General features: G+C 44.6%; 2 protein-coding genes across 3 annotated transcripts; both read right to left on the bottom strand.

Annotated features, from left to right (window-relative positions):
* Positions 1–1,923: 1,923 nt before the first annotated feature.
* On the bottom strand, positions 1,924–7,705 carry Zmat2 (zinc finger matrin-type 2). The gene is made up of 6 exons (XM_028886787.2): positions 7,601–7,705; positions 7,175–7,268; positions 5,750–5,873; positions 4,385–4,458; positions 3,779–3,924; positions 1,924–2,927 (listed from the first exon to the last, which is right to left on the bottom strand). The coding sequence occupies exons 1-6, from the start codon at positions 7,616–7,618 to the stop codon at positions 2,784–2,786; spliced, it is 600 nt and encodes a 199-aa protein (XP_028742620.1). The 5' UTR covers positions 7,619–7,705; the 3' UTR covers positions 1,924–2,783.
* A 2,010-nt stretch (positions 7,706–9,715) lies between these two features.
* Positions 9,716–18,618, bottom strand: Hars2 (histidyl-tRNA synthetase 2, mitochondrial). 2 transcript variants are annotated; one of them, XM_028886726.2, is made up of 13 exons: positions 18,366–18,618; positions 16,357–16,431; positions 16,014–16,133; positions 15,798–15,893; positions 14,700–14,825; positions 14,253–14,360; positions 13,991–14,089; positions 13,581–13,674; positions 12,978–13,105; positions 12,649–12,891; positions 12,186–12,302; positions 11,288–11,434; positions 9,716–10,668 (listed from the first exon to the last, which is right to left on the bottom strand). In XM_028886726.2, the coding sequence occupies exons 1-13, from the start codon at positions 18,471–18,473 to the stop codon at positions 10,609–10,611; spliced, it is 1,521 nt and encodes a 506-aa protein (XP_028742559.1). In that variant the 5' UTR covers positions 18,474–18,618; the 3' UTR covers positions 9,716–10,608. The 2 variants fall into 2 exon arrangements, with proteins under 2 accessions (XP_028742559.1, XP_037052986.1); XM_037197091.1 differs by lacking the exons at positions 16,014–16,133; positions 16,357–16,431; positions 18,366–18,618 and having other exon boundaries at positions 14,700–14,855; positions 14,932–15,887.
* Between the last annotated feature and the right edge of the window lie 22 nt (positions 18,619–18,640).

Genomic DNA, 18,640 nt, shown 5'->3' with positions numbered 1-18,640 from the left:
TGCCTCCTGAGTCGTGAGATTAAATGTACACTTCACCACATCTGGCTCCTGGGTATTTTAAATAGTAATTCCACCAGAAGGTAAATCCCCTACCTATAGATCTTGACACCTTGCTCCAGAAGATACCAATGACTTAACCAGGTATGATCATGAGTGCCTGCAGTCCCTAAGTACACAGGAGACCGAAGTTTATCTCCTAAACATCCAATGAATAAATGAACCCAAGTAGGACAACAGGTACACTCAACAAAAGTACAAGCTTTCCAGATTAAATTTCTCTTTCAGAGATTCCCGAGTTATCTGGAATTGTGCTCTAAATTCCCATCCCACCCTGTTTCTACCTTCCTAACTCCCGTCTTGGCATCCTCCCCTAACAAAACCTAGCCACATCACTTACCTGTCCCCAGAGTCTACAAAAGCTGGAACACATGATTACAATGGAAATGGCACCATAGTAAATGCTCATCATTGCTGAATGTATAACTTCTCAAGGTTAGAATCTCCTCTCACTGAAACCTTATCAGTCTTAAAAAAAACAAAAGGATCCACTCAACAAGGATACTTTCTCTAGGACAGGTAGTGTAAGTTATCTTGCCAACGAATGCATCCGTGAATTTACCTGCAACTGGCCTGCAAACTCGTTTGATAGGTCTTGCTATATAAACCAAACTGGCCATGATCTTATAGCAATCCTGTTCTGCTTTCCAAATGCTGGGGTTACAGGTGTGCATCACCATGCTCAACACTGCATTTAAATTCCTGAGTCAGGCATTAAGCCAACATGTAGATGCACATATTTATTCAGCATTCCCAATAGCCAAATTCTATACGAGACTCATTAAGCAAAAGGCAGACCTATCAGTAAGTTAATCTTACATACAAACCCAAAGGGTGGGGTCCAGGGCTTTGTGGGATCCAGTGTTTCAGATACTACATAAAAGTGAGGAACTACCTAGGTCAGAGAAAGAGTCATATTGTGGCAGTCTTGTTAACTCAAATGGACCCCTTTATTGAGAGCACAGAGCCAGCAGGAGTTCCATCTGTTTACATGACTTGTATGACTGTCCCTATGCCCTCACCCTTCACCCTTGAACCCCTACACAAGGCACGGTATGTGATCCATGAGTTCTCAGTGCTGTTTTGTTGTTTTGGGGGGGTGCGTTTTTTTAAAAGATTATGTATACAGAAGAGGGTGCCAGATCTTATTACAGATGGTTGTAAGCCACCATGTAGTTGCTGGGAATTGAACTCAGGACCTCTGGATGAGCAGTCAGTGCTCTTAACCTCTGAGCCATCTCTCCAGCCCATGGGGGTGGGGGGGTGCACTTTTTGACCAGTCTATGTTAAGTTTCTTAGTCATTTCCAGTGGGAGAGCCATTTACCCATTCCCAGGGAACAAAGATATTTTCAGTTGTCAAAAACTGGATGGAAGGGAGAGCTACTGACATCTACTAAGTGGAGGCCAGGGATGCTGCTTAACATCCTCGAGTGCACAGTCCTGGTCAGGCATGGAGGCACACGCCTTGAATCCCAGCGCTGAAGAGACTGAGGCAGGTGGATCTCTGAGTTCAAGGCCAGCCCAGTGAGACTCTGTCTCAAAAATACAAAACAAAAACCTCAAAGACTTACCTAGCTCATCAACAGTGCCAAGACTGAGTAACCCAGTGCCTGCCCAACTGCAGACAGGTTCAACCCTGAGCTCTTCTGCTAAGATCAGAGGATGCTAAAATTACAGGAGGCTAAATTGTTTTGTTCAGACTCTCAAGGGCACAGATCCTATTAGCAGAGGGGGAAAACTCACACTGAGGAAACCTATACTGCAGGGGGTGGGAGTTTCAAATGAAAGGGAAAGGCTCTACATGGAAATCCTTAGAGCAGGAAAACTTGCGGGACAGAGAATGATATGAAAATGTTCCCAACAAATATGAAACAGGCCCAGTCAGTGTCATTTATTGTACATGTTGAACAGTGTCTGAGAACCAAGGTCTCCCAGAGTTTGTTTGGTTTTAGGGTTCTTTTGTCTTGTTGTTTTCATTCTTTTTTTGCATCAAACAGGTTCTTCCAAGAACCTGTTCCCGAGGAAGACAAAAAGAGAAATCCTCAGTGAAGTGAAACAGAAGAAACAAGGTTAAAAACTCACCAGACACAAGCCACACCAAACACTCATCCCATTTAATTTCCTGTTACATGCACCGAGGAAACCAAGAACATTAGGCCCCAGGGCAGCAATGCTCTGAGATTCTAGCTCAGACATATCATGCACACATACCCACACACACGTTGACCCAGGCAGAAGTCACATGCATGCACAGGTGGCTAGAGAACCGCTGGGCAGGAAGGGAGGAGGAGCTGGCCAAGGCTTTGCCAGACAACCCTTCTGTTGCAGGCAGAAGAAGATTAAAGATTAAAACAAAAGCAGAACACAGGAAAAAGGAGGATGTTCAGACAAGAGGTTGGACAGATGAAGAGGAAAAGATGCAGGGGAATTTGGGGAAAGCAGCCTCAAAGAGGGAGGTCTTTCTTTATTGGGAACACAGATGGGCAGAGGTTCTGTGACTCCAGTAATATACTGAGGCTGACAGAATCTGCCACAGCGTCACCTCTACATCCTGTGCCCTCTCCCAACGTAGAGGGAAACCACAAAAACCCACCCTCCAGCCCTGCCCATTAACACTCTTAAGGACTTTCTCCAGTACCCAAAAAAGAAATGACACCCCACCCCACCTCAACACACACTCAAAGTTAGGTCCAGTATAGGCCAAAGTTAAGCCCAAGAGAATGCCTCAGTAACTCTTCTTGGCGGAGCCAAAGCCAGAGAAGCCCATCACAGCTGCCATCTCGTCATCCTCCTCAAACGTCAAGTCCTCCTCAGCCCTCCTTTTCTTCTCCTTCTGCTTCTCTTTCTTGTATGCTTTAGCCTTTTCCTCCTAAAGGGCAAAGGAGAGAAAATTCCTCAGAATCAGTTCACTCCAGCGCTGACGGTGCTGAAAGAGATATGTGAGCTTCAAGATTCTTTTCCATCTTTAAGCCTGAATAAAAGCCACGGTAAAGATTCAAAGGTCAGTGATAAAGCACTTGTCCAGCATGCATGAGGCCCTGAGACTGACTGCCAGGTTGGCAGTGGGAAGACTGTAAGCAGATTGTAAGGGATGAGAAGAGATTCATTAAGTCTCTGAAGTTCTTAATTCTACACCCTCGTTCATCTCTAGTTCTAACCAGACAACATCTCAGGGCATGCAGGATATGCCAAGATCTGTTCTCGGTTCTGTGTAAATATTATCCTAAGATCTCCAATGCCGAAAATGAGGTACACTGAGGTTATTTAACTTTCCCAAGTCATGCAAATGAATGAAAGAAAAGGGGATTCTGACCCTATAACCTGGATCCATAGGCCAACTAGGGACTAGGTATATTTAGTTAATCCCCTCTTACAGTTTAAAAAGGAGTACAAAGTATAGGGGAAGCTGTATGTACATACATTGGGGATGTACAGGATGGCAATGGAAGTTCTGAACTTTCTTCATTTTGTTATGAACCTAAAATTAGTCTAAAACAAACCTGTCCAAATGAAAGAATAATTGCCAAATGATCTGGTCAAAAGGCCATAGAGAAATGGATTAGGTTTTGAGCCATTCTCTTGAGTCTCAAACAAGGATGTCCTAGTACACAGAAACCCAGGCACAAGACTGAAGATCAGAGAATGAGCCAAGGAAGAGGGCCATCCCCAATTCACAAGGTACGAAGTCAAAGGTGGGAAACAGGGTCAGGAGAGCCTCACCTCTTCTCGGAGTTCCTTCATCCTTTCCTCAAAATCATAATCTTTCTGCTTCTCTTCCATCTTCTTCTTGTTGACCTCAAAACGTTTCTTTACCTGATCCAGAGTGGAGCGTTCCACACGCATAGACATACCCAGGTTTCGCTGATCTAGGTAAGGTTAACAGTGAAGGCAACCAGTCATTATAACATTCTCAGACCCTCAAAAAGTCTGGTCCTGGCTTTCTTTTTTTAAACCTTTTCATAATAAAATACACAACAAAAATAAGTATGACTTATTTGGGTCTCACTGCTCTCAGAAGTGGCAGCCACAGATAAAAAGCAGGTAGCTTTCAACTGCATTTACTAAGCAGATTATCAACCAGGTCAGCTAACCTCCTCCTCTGGCCTCTGTGCTCTTGCACAGGAGTCACATATTCAGTGATACATACATACATACACACACACACACACACACACACACACACATACACACATACATACATACACACACACACACACACACACACACACACACACAGCCCAAGAAAACTACTCTCCTGCACTTCCCCTCAAGCAGACCTTTAAAACTCAATCCTAGCTCCAGTCATGAACTACCTCCAAGTCTTACGTTTCTTTCCATTAATGTGGTCCAAGAAGTTGATGGAGTCCTTCACCACACAGTCACAGACATTGCAGTAGTAGCTGACAAACGGGAAGAAAGTGCACATGGGTCAATGTGGTTTTAAGGATCTTACTGCTTTCAGTGAAGAAACTCTAATTCTTGGTAAACTTCTATGACATCTGTTTTGTTAATGGAGACATTAAGTGGCCTGGGATTCACAATGTGGACCGAGCTGGCCTCAGATGTGCAGAGCTCGTCCTGCCCCTTCTTAAGTGATACAATTACAGATGTGGTGTGTGTGCTACAGGCCTGGCTTTTTTATTTTTTTGGAGAAAATCTCTAACCCTGTAGCCCAAGTAGGCTTTAAACTTGCAGCAATCCTCCTGTTTCATCCTCCCAAGTGCAGGTATTACAAGCATGAGCTACTTCCCCTGGCTTCCAGCATCTTTTGGAGGCATTTTCATAAAGCCTTATAAGATACTCTCCAGCCTCCAAGGCAGCCAGACTTTCCTTGTCTTCCCACCCTTTGCAGCATCCTCCCAATCTGTGCCAAAATGTTCTGTGTGATGAACAGAACGTGTCAAAAGAGGTGGTATATCACTTCCAAGATTAGATTATCATAAAGAGTGGCTTCTGCCTTTATGAGGATGACTTGGTTTGGGAAACTCATCTCTTTATGCTTTATTATGAACAACCTTACAAAGAGGCCCACAGGGCGAACTTCAGCCTCCAAACCATAGGCATGTGAGAGCCTAGAAGAGGATTGTCCACCTTTATTTAAGCCCCAGTGAATGCAAACCTAGTCAATTCCATGAATGCACCCTCATTGGAGATCCTGATCCAGAACCTCCAAGGTAACTACCCTCAATTCCATGCCCACAAAGCTATGAGCTATTATTATTATTTTATGATCCTAAATATTTCACTTGCTAATTTATACAGCAAAGGTATCAAAACAGTGGGTTTACTACATAATCTACAGAAATGTGGCTAACTGCTATCTGTATGAGTCTCCTGATATCAATTCTAACTTGAAGAAATGTTGGAACTCTTCTGGGTCACAGTCTTGGTGTACAATAACTACAGTTAACAGCTTCACCTAATACACCTCAGTGCCTTCAGGTCTAACAGATTATATAACCCCTTTGAAGATATCAAGGAAGTAATACACTACTGATAGGAAGCAGCCCACAGAACAACCCCTCCTTGAGTTGACTTCAAACTTTAGGGGGCAAAGAAAAACAAAGACTCGAGTTATGGTCGATAAGGTTGCCATCCCTGGCCTAAGATTCTCCTCAACACATCCTAAAACCAATATAAATACTTTATTAGGCCAGCCTTGGTATTGGAGAAGGACAAAAGACTACTCACCCTCCCATTTCAGACTGTGGGGTTGTCTTGGTAATGACGATTGTCTTCCCAAGCTTGGACTCCAAGTCCACCTTGTAGTCTCTGTGCCGAAGAAGCTCCCGCTTGACGGGCTGCACTGGTTTTCCTGAAACAGAATGAGAAAGAGGGTCCCTTCAGTGTTACAGTTTCTTTCATTCTTTCTTTCTTTCCTTTTATTTATTTTATTTTATTTTTAAGATTTATTTATTTATTATGTATACGGAAGAGAGTGCCAGATCTCATTACAGATGGTTGTGAGCCACCATGTGGGTGCTGGGAATTGAACTCAAGACCTCTGGAAGAGCAGTCGGTGCTCTTAACCTCTGAGCCATCTCTCCAGCCCTCTTTTTATTTTTTAAGAAAGGGTTTCTCTGTGTAGCACTTACTGTCCTGGAACTCACTCTGCAGACCAGGCTGGCCTCGAACTCAGAGATCAGCCTGACTCTGCCTCCTGAGTACTGGGATTAATAGTGAGTATTACAGTTTCTTTTCTTTTCTTTTTTTAATAATGATCACAGCTCATATTTACTGAGCTTTAAAAAAAAAAAAAAAAAAGATTTATTATGTATACAGTGTTCTGTTTGTATGTATGTCTGCACACCAGAAGAGGGCACCAGATCTCATATAGGTGGTTGTGAGCCACCATATGGTTGCTGGGAATTGAACTCAGGACCTCTGGAAGAGCAGTTGGTGCTCTTAACCTCTGAGCCATCTCTCCAGCCCCGTATTACAGTTTCTTAGCCAGAAAGGAAAAGAAATGCATGAACCCCAAATTCAGATGACTACTCTCATTCATTTTTTTGGATTCCTCAAGGAAGGGACACAACAGATACTTTTATGCAGCAGTTAAAAGAGGCCAAAAAAACCTCTAATTAGCCTGGAACTCACTATGTAAACCAAGCTGGCCTCAGACTTGCGATGGCAATCCCAACTCTCAAGAGCTTTTCTGAAACTTTAACGCCAGCAAACTTAAACAGCGGTTCCTATGTGTTGTCTAGCTGAACTGAGGACTTCTGACTTTTTGCTCGAAGCAAACCTTTCAAGAGAGGGGAACTCACACTCTGTAGCATAATGTTCAATGTTTTCATGCCGTGCGATGGCTAATAACGGTTGTCAACTTGACTACATCTGAAATCAACTAAACTCAAGCAGCTGGGCACACTTGTCTGCAGGTTTTGTTTTTTTTGTTGCGGGGGGGGGGGAGACTGGATCATTTAAGATGAGCAATCCCACCCTGAATATGGGCCACACCCGGGGGCAGCTCACAAGTATAAGGAAAGGAGAAAGCTTTAGTTTTTTGCCTGCTTGTCCTCACACACTAACTGTCAAGCGATCTATCCTGTTGCTGGGCATTCCTTCTCGACCCACTCTACCATCCCCTTAGCCCTTCATGAAGCGAGCACCCACCATCCTTCTTTTCTCTCTCTTCTGTGAGTCTCTTCTCCGCGAGTTTCTCGTATTCATCTTTGTCCCACTTTCGGCGAAAGTCCAAGTTTTTTGTCTGTAGGAGGAAAAAGCGCTCAAGACCCGTCGTTGTGCCTGTGGCCCTGAAGAAACTAAGGGAACCGCCTAACGGCCACCAAGGCGGCCCCGGGACCTTTCGAAAGAGAAGTCTCTCTGAAACGACCGGGGGTCTGGGGTACTCGGGACCCCAACCCGAGAGACTTCCGAGATTCCACTGTCCCTGCGCCAAGGCCTTACGGGGGAGTTCTCGAACCTGGACCCTGAGGTCGCGAAGAGGAGCCAGGAAGTCAGCCAAGTCTCACAGCCTGTCTCTATAAAGCTCTGAAAAACCACCCCAGAGCCCTCAAACCTCCTCACACCAACACCTACCCCGCTGCCCGACGCCATCTTCACAGCGAAGTGAATGGAAAGCCGTAAAATGCCGTAAAACGCGCCCGGAAGCCATAAGGCAAGATCACGCTCCAATAAGATTCGAGCTTCGCATTCTAACTGCGTTAAGGACTGGAGCGAGTCTAAGGCTGTCCCGTTGGCCCCGCCCTCTGTTCCAAGGAGACCGCGCAGGCGCAAAGCGCGCGTGAAGCAACACGGAAGTAAGGGCACCGACCAACGTTTCTCTCACTGGCTTTCAAAACAAGTCTTGGAAGAACAATAAATAGCTCAACTCTTCTATTTCACAAAGAATTGGAAGTTCGGAAACAGTGCCCCATGATCTAAACAACTTTCCCTGCATCTCCAGGGTTTCTAAACTTTTTTGTTTTTTTTAAAGACAGGTTTCCAGGTAACCGAGACTGGACTCTAATTGGCTATGTAGTGGAGGCTAGTCTTGAACTTCTGATTCTCCTGCCTCCGCTTCCTAAGTGCTGGGTTTACAGGCAAGTGCCACAGTGCCCATTCATGTGTCGCTGGAGCTCGAACCCAGGACTTCGTTCATAATATTGAGCACTCTACCAATTGAGCTACACCCCCTGCCTAGTAAACCTTGTTTTAAACGCTAAAACACTATCAGTGGCTCTGGATGTCCCATTCACCAGCATATACTATGAATGTGGCTCTAAATTATGCACAAAAGACAGGCACTTTTACATTTGCGTTCTTTTCCCTTGAAATAAAGATACTACTCCTTGGTTAAACTCATTTCCATGTCTGGAGACCATTTAAACTCATTCAATTTATACAGTACAATTTAATATTGAAACTGACATCTGCCAACCCCCCAGAATGAAGCACTGGCACTGTCAAGTTTGTGCTTGAGACAGAGTCTCACGTACCCCAGGCTATGATGCAGAGAGGATGAACGTAAACTCCAGAACCTCTTTTCTCCACTTTCCAAGTGCTAGGATTGTAGGTGTGGTTTTTAGACAAGATCTTTTTGGCCCTGGCTGACCTGAAACTCTCTTTGTATAGTTTTCTCAGTGTTTTACTGGAGTCACAGAACCTCTGCCCATCTGTGTTCCCAATAAAGAAAGACCTCCCTCTTTGAGGCTGCTTTCCCCAAATTCCCTGCATCTTTCCCTCTTCATCTGTCCAACCTCTTGTCTGAAATCCTTTTTCCTGTGTTCTGCTTTTGTTTTAATCTCTACTCTTGTTTAGCTGACCTCAAAGAGAGTCTACTGCCTTGGCCCCACCATTCCACTGCTGGGATTAAACGTGTACCATCAGGCAGAGGTTTTGTTGTTGTTGTTTTGAAAAAGGGTCTCATGTAAACCTAAGGCTGAATTTTTATGTATTTATTTATTCATTTATTGGTTTTGGGTTTTTTGTTGTTTTTTGTTTTGTTTTGTTTTTTCGAAACAGGGTTTCTCTGTGTAGCTCTGGCTGTCCTGAAACTTGCTCTGTAGACCAGGCTGGTCTCAAACTTACAGAGATCCACCTGCCTCTGCGTCCGAGTGCTAGGATTAAAGACATGCACGACCACTTAATTATCTTTAGACAAGGTTTCACTAGGTAGACATGGCTGGCCAACAACTCACAAACAATTGGCCTGTCTCTACTTCCTTGCACTAGGATTAAAAATCCTGTGCCACCTTGCCTGGCCCCAAAGCTGACTTGGAACTTCTCACCTGCTTTCACCTCCCAAGTGCTAAGGGGCGGGCATTCTATCGAGAGAGCTGTATCACAGGCTGTATGTTGGTGTTTTGGTGGGTTGTTTTTTACATTTCATTTTGTATGTAAGTTTGCATGTGTCACAGCAAGTGTGTAGAGACCAGAGGACAACCCAAGAGAATCTGTTCTCTTCTCCCACTATGCAGACCCCGGGGATCAAATTCAGTTCAGTCTTCACTTGACTGAAGGCTGAGCCAGTCTCACCTGCCCCAATATTGATTTTTTTAGCAACATGAGAGAAGAGGAGGAATTCTAGTCATTCTCTTCACTGAACACAGAAGCATCTCTTAGGGAGGTTACCTGTAGCTCACAAGGGCTCTCCAGTATCTAAGGTCTACACAAATTAATCCTTTGGTAACAAATTACTCAAAGTACACTTACTTTTTTTAAAATTATTTTATTCTTAGTCATGTGTATGGGTCTGTGTGTATGTGTACATTAAGTGCAGATGTCTATGGAGCTGAGAAGAGGGCCTCACACCCCCTGGAACTGGAATTACAGGCAGCTGTAATCACTCTGGTGTGGGTGTTGAGAACTGAACTCAGGTCCTCTGCAAAAGCAATATGCACCCTTAACCAATAAGCCATCTCTCCAGCCCACTAGTACATTTTTGAAATGTAGCATACTATATAGCCACTCCTAGAACAACCTCCAGAGCAGGATATGGAGTCATCCAGAGGAGTTACTGTGGCAAAGGGCATGGTGTCCACAATCTCAAAAGATCAGGTCACTGACTGATCATCCATTAAATTCAATGTCCAAGATCATTCAACAGCCCCACCCTTCTAATGTTAGCTGGAAGAATCAACAGATGCACTCCTGGGTCCTTGGGACATAATCTCTGTTCACTGTCCATTCTTGCTGTCTTTTTAATAATCCACAGACAAACCACAGTCCGATGTAGACAAATTCTCCGAACTCTGGTTCCCAAGCTACGGTTAAAGTGAAGTACATATTTAGCTTCTCATTTCAATGGCTCAGAGTCTTAGCCTGAGGCAACTCTTCCAGAGCCTTGCTCACAGGAAACATCTTAACATTTCTGGAGAGAATTCAGAGGCCCTTCAGCTCTGCCTTTGCAGTTAGAGTGTGCACTTAAGCAGAGTAGCTGCTAATCCATGAGTCCTTAGGACCCGTCTACTTCTGTATCCAGGACAGATGGAGGCAGAAGGCACTTGTACAACATCCATGCTGGTCAGCTGGTAGAACATCCACCAGAACTCAGTCCTAGATGAAAGCTTTTCTTCTGAGGACAGCAGATGGAAATTAGGCAACAATCAAGACTCAGATAGTCGCTTCTGAATTTCAGCCACAAGACTTTCTCGATTAATAGTCACCTAAAAAATAAGAGAATCCTTGTGTGACAAACTAGAAAATGATGCTAATGTCTTAGCCAGTTTTTCCAAATTCACTTCATTCTGCATCCATTCTCACTATTTACACCTGGGACCCATATAGTGGAAGGAGAGAAGTGACTCCTGCAAGATGACATATACACACGTGCATGGGATATATGTGCACACACACACACACACACACACACACACACACACAAATGTAATTTAAAAGAAACAGTTTTAACTTTATTTCCTCAGAGAACACATCTTTGAAAAGAATCCAATAGCTGGGTGATGGTGGCGCATGCCTTTAATCTCAGTACTTAGGAAACAGAGGCAGGTGGATCTCTGAGTCTGAAGCCAGTCTGGTCTACAGAGTGAGTTCCAGGATAGCCAGAGCTACACAGAGAAACCCTGTTTTAAAAAAAGGAATCTGGGATCTAGGCATGACAATATATGCCTGTTGCCACAGCACTTGAGAGGTTGAAGCAGAAAGATCAAGAGTTCAAGACAGCCTAGGTGACACAATCCCAGGCCAGTCTGAGCTATACAGCAAGACACTGTCTTGAAAGGGGGGGGGGGGGCATTTAGAACTCTATTTCTGCGAACTCTCACTCACTTCTTCTCTGTTGGCCACTGTACGGAGCTTGACGACACCTTCATTCTGTTCTTGCTCACCAATGATGACCATCAGAGGAATGTCTCTTTTCTCACAATAATGCAGCTGGGTTAACAGTTTGGGATTGTTTTTATATAGCATCTCTGCCTGAAAAGGATAAAAAGAGATATAGATGTAACCAACCTCTTATAAATAAGAAACACAGAAATAATGCAAAAGAGAAAGCGAGAGGTCAGAGCTCAGAGCTAAAATCTCACCCTTCCACCTGCGGTGTCCCAGCTTCCCGAAGGAGACTCTCTTTCCTGTCGGTTCGTCTATTTAAAGTATTTTGTTCTGCCTTCTTATTGGTTGCAAACCCAAACACGTGACTGCTCGTCACTGTCTGAATGTACAGCCCTAGTCTTAAAGGCATATGTCTCAATGCTGGCTATATTCCTGAACACACAGATATCTATGGATTAAAGGCGTGTACCACCACGCACACTCTGCTATGGCTCTAATAGCTCTGACCCCGGCAACTTTACTTATTAACATACAATCAAAATCACATTCAGTACAATTAAATTACACACATTTCCCTATTTTAATAAAAAAAAGCAAAAGTTATAAAACAAAAAAAAACTATATACAAAAGACAATAACTATATACAATATAAAAATAATAAATACCTAAACAGGTATCGGACAAATCAGAGAAAATAATTCCATTATCTATCCTATTTTGGTAAATCCAAGATGTATCTAATGTACTTTCTATCCTAATTAATTTTCAACTATAAGTAACTAATCTTCAACCATAACTAACTAATCTTCAACTCCCTCAGAGACCCAAGAAGGAAATAATATTAGCTAACAAAAATAAAAAACAGGAAGTGCATGCAAGCATATACCCAGATACCTTGATCCCAGCATCCCAAAGCTCTGCGATTAGCTTCAAACGCTCTCGGAGAAAGTTCTTCTGGGGTGTGGCCACAAACACTTGGGTCTCTGTGGTTCGAACCTTCTTACCAGAAGCCTGATGAAACAGAGAAGAAACTAAAACTACAGCCTAGGGCAGCTCTCACGACTGTAACCCCAGCACTTCAGTGCCTAGGGCAGGAAGACCCTAAGTTCAAGGCCCAACTGAGTTCAGAAAGAAATCCTATTTCAGACTACTCTTTTAAAAAAGTGGGGGTGGCCAGGTGGCAGAAACTCATGTCTTTAATCCCAGCACTCGGGAGGCAGAGGCAGGAGGATCTCTTCGAGGCCAGCCTGGGCTACAGAGCAAGATCCAGGAAAGGCACCAAAACTACACAGGGAAACCCTGTCTTGAAACAAAAAAAAAAGAAAGAGTCACAAAGTTATATCTACCCAGGACCTACCTTCATCTTTTGCTCCACAAGGTAGAAGATTCTCTCTACTCCAATGCTCAACCCCACACAGGGCACGTTATGGCCCTTGGGATCAAACTGGGCTACCAGGCCGTCATAGCGTCCACCAGCAGCCACACTACCCACATTCAGAGCCCCCTTTCCAGCCTGACCCGGAGACTGCAGGAGCACCGCTTCATAGATCACCCCTGTGTAATAGTCTAGGCCCCGGGCCAGACTTAAGTCAAAGGAGATCTGTAAGGGAAAAGCTACAGTCAGTCCCCGATCGGACTCCGAGAACCTAAGAGTTCAACAGAAGGTCCAATCCCAGCTCTGCCAACCTTTTCAGCAATTCCAAATAAAGTCAGGTAGTCAAAGAGCAGCTTCAGGTCTCCTAAGCCCTGCAGGGCCCGCTGGCTTTGGGACAGTCTGGGATCCTTGGACATTTCCTCTACTAGGGAAATCCCCCCTGGGAAGAAAAGTCAGGTAAAGTCTGTGCTGTTTATCCAGGTGTGTTTCATACGAATTTATCTAGGTTTTTGCTGTTTTGTTTTGGGCTTTTGTTCAGTTGGTTTTAGTTTTGGTTTTAGACAGGGTCTCTCTACATAGCCCTGGCTATCCTGGAATTCACTATGTAGACCAGGCTGACCTAGAAATCACAGAGAGCCGCCTGCCCCTGCCTCCCGAGTGCTGGGATTAAAAACATGTGCCACCACAGCCAGCTTGAACCTATCTGCTCTAGCCTGTCTTCCTCATTTTCTTTAAAAAGACCACAACCTTGGGCTCAGGGCCAGATCTTCCTCTCTGCTTCTGCCTTTGCCAAGAAGACATAAAGCAGGTACAATACCTAAAAGGGAACTTTCTTTATCCAGGCCAGACTCTGGAGTTGGATACTTGTCGCCCTCAGCCTGTTCCAGCAAGGCTCTGAAAACACGGGTTCTTACCATGACACTGGACGTACGCCCCAATTCGATCAGCCACCTCAGGAGTTAGGCCTTTCTGTGCCACCATCTCATGTCTCACATCTTCCCAAGACATCTGCATTAAGACCCAGACATTAGCTCAACGCCAGTCCCTCTTTACCTAACTGAAGCAGGAGCTCTCATTTTCATTTGGTATCTTAAGGCAATTCAGCAAAACCAGAGACAACTTAACAGGCAATTCAGCAAAACCAGAGACAACTTAAGAAACCCAGCCACAATCCCCACTTTGTTTAAAAATGTCTCCTTAACCTTTTCCCCCCCATAAATAGCCACTTCCAGCCATGGTCTCCTTATTCTTCCCTAATGACATGGATTAGAGGGCAGGGCAGAAACCCAGACAGGGTCTGTTTAAAGTATGTTCTCTTTGTTACCTTGTCTAGTTTGTCCATTGATGTACAGATGGTACGGAACTTGCTCTCAGGAACACCACAGACAGCAAACATCCCATCTACAACCCGCCGGTCATTTACCTGTGAACTCAATGTAATTAACCCAAGTGTCCTGTCAATCAATGCCCTTTTCCTCAAAACTACGGCTATCTCTAAATCTCTTTACTCATAAAAGCAATACAAAGACAATTTCACAGGTCCAATCCAAACTTCTCCCTCACTACGTACACCAGGCTGGCCTCACCTTAATGAGAAAGTCCCCCAGTTGCAATCCACTTAGGATTTCACACATGATCTTCAAACATTCTGCATCAGGGATCATAGGGTCAAATTCACCAGCAATGTCAAAATCCTACAGGAAAAAAAAAGAGGAAGAAAGCAGAACATATTGGCCCATGCCTTTAATGCCAGCACTCGGGAGGCAGAGGCAGATGGATCTCTCAGTGAGTTCAAGGCTAGCCTGGTCAGTTTCAGGACAGCCAGGGACACCAGATGTCTCAAATACCTGTCTCAACAAAACCAAAACCCAAAACCAAACCAAACAAACAAACAAAAGGGAGAGAAACAAACCTCCCACTGATGGGCAAACCCCCAACCTATCACTGAACACTGGTCTAACCTATCACTGAACACTGTCTAACCTATCACTGAACACTGGTCTAACCTATCACTTAACTGGTTGGTCACTTACACACTGGCAGAACTCCCGGTAGCGGCCCTGGACTATGGCTGGGCTCTCTCGCCGCCACACCTTTCCAACCTGATATCGTTTCATTTTCTTCAGTTTATTCATGGCCAGATATCGAGCAAAAGGGACCTTATGTAAACAAGTTGAGGAAGAAAGATACTGTGTTCAATGTTTAGACCCACCGTTCAGATGGGAGGAGAGAGAACTGGGTTCCCAGAAATCATCCTTAGCTTACAGTGAAAACAAGGACCTGTCCAGGCTTTTCCCACTGTCTCTGAAGCCTCGCAGTACTGGTGTTGATGAAGGCATTTCACTTACTGAAACTGAAGGCTGACCAGAGAAAAAGAGGCAGGAATAGAAATGACCTCAGACACTTAGGCCCGGTCCATTTCCTCCCATTCAGATCATTACCCGATCAACTAAAAAGCCGTCAAGCTTCAGAACTGAATTTGCCTACAATTTAAAATCCTGTTTCTGAAAAGCACATTTTCCAGGATTCTGTTTAGAGAAGTGGTTCTCAACCTTCTTAATGCTGCAACCATTTAATACAGTTCCTCATGTTGTGGTGACCCCCCCACACCGTAAAATTATTTTGTTACTTCATAACTAATTTTGCTACTGTTACGAATTGTAACATGAATATCTGATATTCGACCCCTGTGGGGCTGAGAACTTCTGGGTTAGCACTTGCAAGATGGTGCTGTGGGGGAGGGGCATGCTACACAAGTCTGACGATCTGCGTTCTATCCCCAGAACCCACAGAGGAGTTAGGAGAGAACTAACTCCACATAAACACCATCTACACACACGATCATTAATTTTCTCTTATATGCACATTTATAAATACCACTCCAGCTATGGAATTTAGGGTCTCTGGAGCTAGGGTCAATAATCTGTGTTTCTGCAAACTTCCTAGAAAGAGTCCCCATATGCACGGAAGTTAAATAACAGGGCCTTCAGGTCAGGCTCTGCAGGCAGAACTGCTTCCTAGGAGACACTGGGAAATGAAAGGTGCTGTCCAAGTTGTCTACTCCCTTCTGCCGGAGAGAGCCCTAGGAATCTGGATAGAAACAGGTCAGGCTCCAGCACTCGGAAAGATACAGTAAGGTCATATCGAAGAGACAACAGCTCTCCACCTTGGTCCTTCAAATCGTACATGAGGCCGAAGTTGTCTTCATACTTCTCGGTGAGCATTTCCTGCAAGAGTCAGACAGAACAAGCCACAGTTCAGTGACTGACTACAGAACGCAGCTGGGAAGCCCTGTGGGAAACTGAAGGCAGGTAAACAATGGGTTCTCAGCACCCTTCTGTCCTTACTGTTAGCTCAAATGCTGGCGTGTCCAACCCCTCTGCCCCGTGACGCTTAAAGCAGCTGACAATCTTATCAAGAATCTGCTCCCTCACAACCATCTGTTGAGGACTTAAATCCCTGGTGCCCTGGAAAACAAAAGCAGTCAAATAAAAATTAAGACCGTTTAAGACTAAAGGTTAAATCATGTCCATAACCTAAGGTTTGGAACTAACTTGACCCCCAGCTAGAATTTTAAGAATAAAATGCCCCACCCACCCCCCAAAAAGATTTAGGTTAAAAGGGTGAGGTAAGGAGAGCTAGTGTGCCCTCCACGGCACTCTGCCAGACAGGGTGGTCAAGGGGTGCTACCTTTGGAACCTTGATGATAAAATTTGGTTTCTCTTGATGTGGTTTCAGTTGGGATGTTAACACTGCCTGTGCAACCTAGAAGAAAAAGGAACATGAGATGTGCCTTCTCTGGACACTGGCCAGACCTGTGACATCTTTGACCCTGTGGACCATCAACCTGAGACGACCCTTGATCCCACACAAATGGTTTCCTGAACACCATTTTGTCTACCCTGATCTCCTTCCACCCTCAATAATCCATGTTGAATTATAATTTCCAATTATACCTGTAATACATAGTAAGTTCTGTCTTTATTACACAAACTTTTCCACTGTTTTGAGTTTTTAAGTGTCTGAAAAAGTTGAAGTGCCTGAGAATAATAAAGACAGAGAACCCACACCTGCCACCACTAAACTTCTACAAATAGGGATTAAAACTCCAGTTCTCTACTGGACATGATGACATATACATGTAATCCCAGCACTTGGGAGAGAAGCAGGAGGATCTCTGTGAGTTTGAGGCCAGCCAGGTCTACAGAGTGAGTTCCAGGACAGCTGGAGCTACATAGTGAGATCCTGTCTCAAACAAATAAAGAAAATGAACTCTCAGATCTTACTCAAACAGCAAAAAAAGGTGATGCACGCCTTTAATCCCAACAGTCGGAGGCAGAGACAGGCAGATCACTAGAGTTTAAGGTCTACACAGTGGGTTCCAGGCCAGCCAAGGGTGCATAGTGAGACCTTGTCTCAAAAACAAACAAACAAAGCAAGTCAGGAGACAGGATAAATGGAACATAAAGACAGAATCAACTCAAGAAAAAGGAACAAACCTGGGCCAAGGAGATGGCTCAGTGGGTATCCACCTGACCACCTGAGTTGGACCCCTGGGCCCCATTCACATAGTTGAAGGAGAAAACCAATTCCCACAAGTTGTACTCTGACATACTTATACTCATACGCAATAAAACCTATGGAATGATAAGAATAAATTTCCTGGTTGGAAAAAAAAAAAAAAAAAAAAGACTAGTAAAATGCTGTGACTTAAAATGAATGAAAAATCTGAACTCTGTTGGGCATGGCGGTACAAAGCATCTGCTTTCAGAGAGAGGTAACAACCACTGACAGAGTGTTAGTGAGACGGCTCATGGGTAACGGTGCTCGCCACTTATCGTGACCACCGAAGTTCAATGCCCACACTCCACAGGTGAAGAACAGAAATGCGCCATGGCACACCAACACCCACACACATTAATTAATAGATAAATGTACTTTAAAAAATAAATCAGGTTTGAAGACCTGAAGGTTGTATGTCCTTCCAGAAATAGAAATGGTGGTAATTTCGTACTTTGGAAAGTCCCCAAAGCTGAGTTCAAGTCCACAATCCCTTATTCTAATTCCAAAATCCAACTACCTCTGAAAATGTTTCTCTGGGATTCATTTTAGGGTAAATTCATTTGATGTGCATAAACTCAGTCCATTTATAGTTTGGGGGGGCATTCTATATAGATCTGGCTCAAATTCTAACATGTTCAAGAATTTCATAAGATTGAGAGTAAACCTCATTATTATACTTAGCGGCTACGTATCCTTAAAAGCCATTTAACCCTGTGATCTCCACTTACTCAGCTGTAAAATGGAGATTAAAACCCTCAACCTCTGAGATTGCTCCAACAATAAAATGACACAAGCATCCAAAACGCTTAGTTCAGTGCAGGTACAATGTGGCTAATCAACAAAAACCAATTTCAGGGCTGGAGAGATGGCTGTTTTAGAGGACCTGGGTTCTATCACCAGCACCCACAGGGTGGCTCACCACCGGCTGTAACTCCAGTCTCAGGGGATCCTCTGCGGGCACCAGGCGCATACGCAGTGCACACACACACGCAGGCAAAATCCCCATACACATAAAAAGAAATAAACCTTCAAAAATTAAAAAAAAAAATGTAATAATACAATATAGGCTGCGAGTCTATGCTTTCAAGCCAGGAGGCCCCGCTGGGAATCAGCGGAGCCGGCTCAGGGTGGCTTACCTGGCTGTGACAGTCAACCGCCCGGATGCACACCGCGCGGGGAGGTCGCAGGAGCTGGCCGAGCAGCGCAGCCCAAACCCCGCGGCGCAAGGGTCCCAGGTGGGACATCGTGCAGCAGGACGCCGGTTTTCCTGGAAAAAGGAGCCACGGGCCTGGGGACGAGGCCAGTCCAACCTCAAAAAGGCGACAGGGAGTCGAAAACCCTAGCACCAGCCCCTGGGAACACCTGAGGCCGGAGTGACTCCGGGGGTGGAGCTGAACTCCGAGTATCTCAC

The sequence above is a fragment of the Peromyscus leucopus genome, chromosome 19 (genome assembly GCF_004664715.2).
Source record: "Peromyscus leucopus breed LL Stock chromosome 19, UCI_PerLeu_2.1, whole genome shotgun sequence".
Lineage (NCBI taxonomy): Eukaryota > Metazoa > Chordata > Mammalia > Rodentia > Cricetidae > Peromyscus > Peromyscus leucopus.
This window is presented reverse-complemented; position numbering and strand designations above follow the sequence as displayed.

Excerpts from the sequence above, each read along its gene's own strand:
- Hars2 (XM_028886726.2), bottom strand. The coding sequence starts at position 18,473 with ATGTCCCACCTGGGACCCTTGCGCCGCGGGGTTTGGGCTGCGCTGCTC. Across the intron at positions 16,134-16,356 it reads TTATCATCAAGGTTCCAAAG|GGCACCAGGGATTTAAGTCC; the intron begins GTAGCACCCCTT and ends TTTGTTTTCCAG. Across the intron at positions 11,435-12,185 it reads TTTGGGATGCTGGGATCAAG|GCAGAGATGCTATATAAAAA; the intron begins GTATCTGGGTAT and ends TATCCTTTTCAG.
- Zmat2 (XM_028886787.2), bottom strand. Across the intron at positions 3,925-4,384 it reads CCACATTAATGGAAAGAAAC|ATCAGCGAAACCTGGGTATG; the intron begins GTAAGACTTGGA and ends AACCTTACCTAG. Across the intron at positions 2,928-3,778 it reads TGAAGGAACTCCGAGAAGAG|GAGGAAAAGGCTAAAGCATA; the intron begins GTGAGGCTCTCC and ends TTTGCCCTTTAG.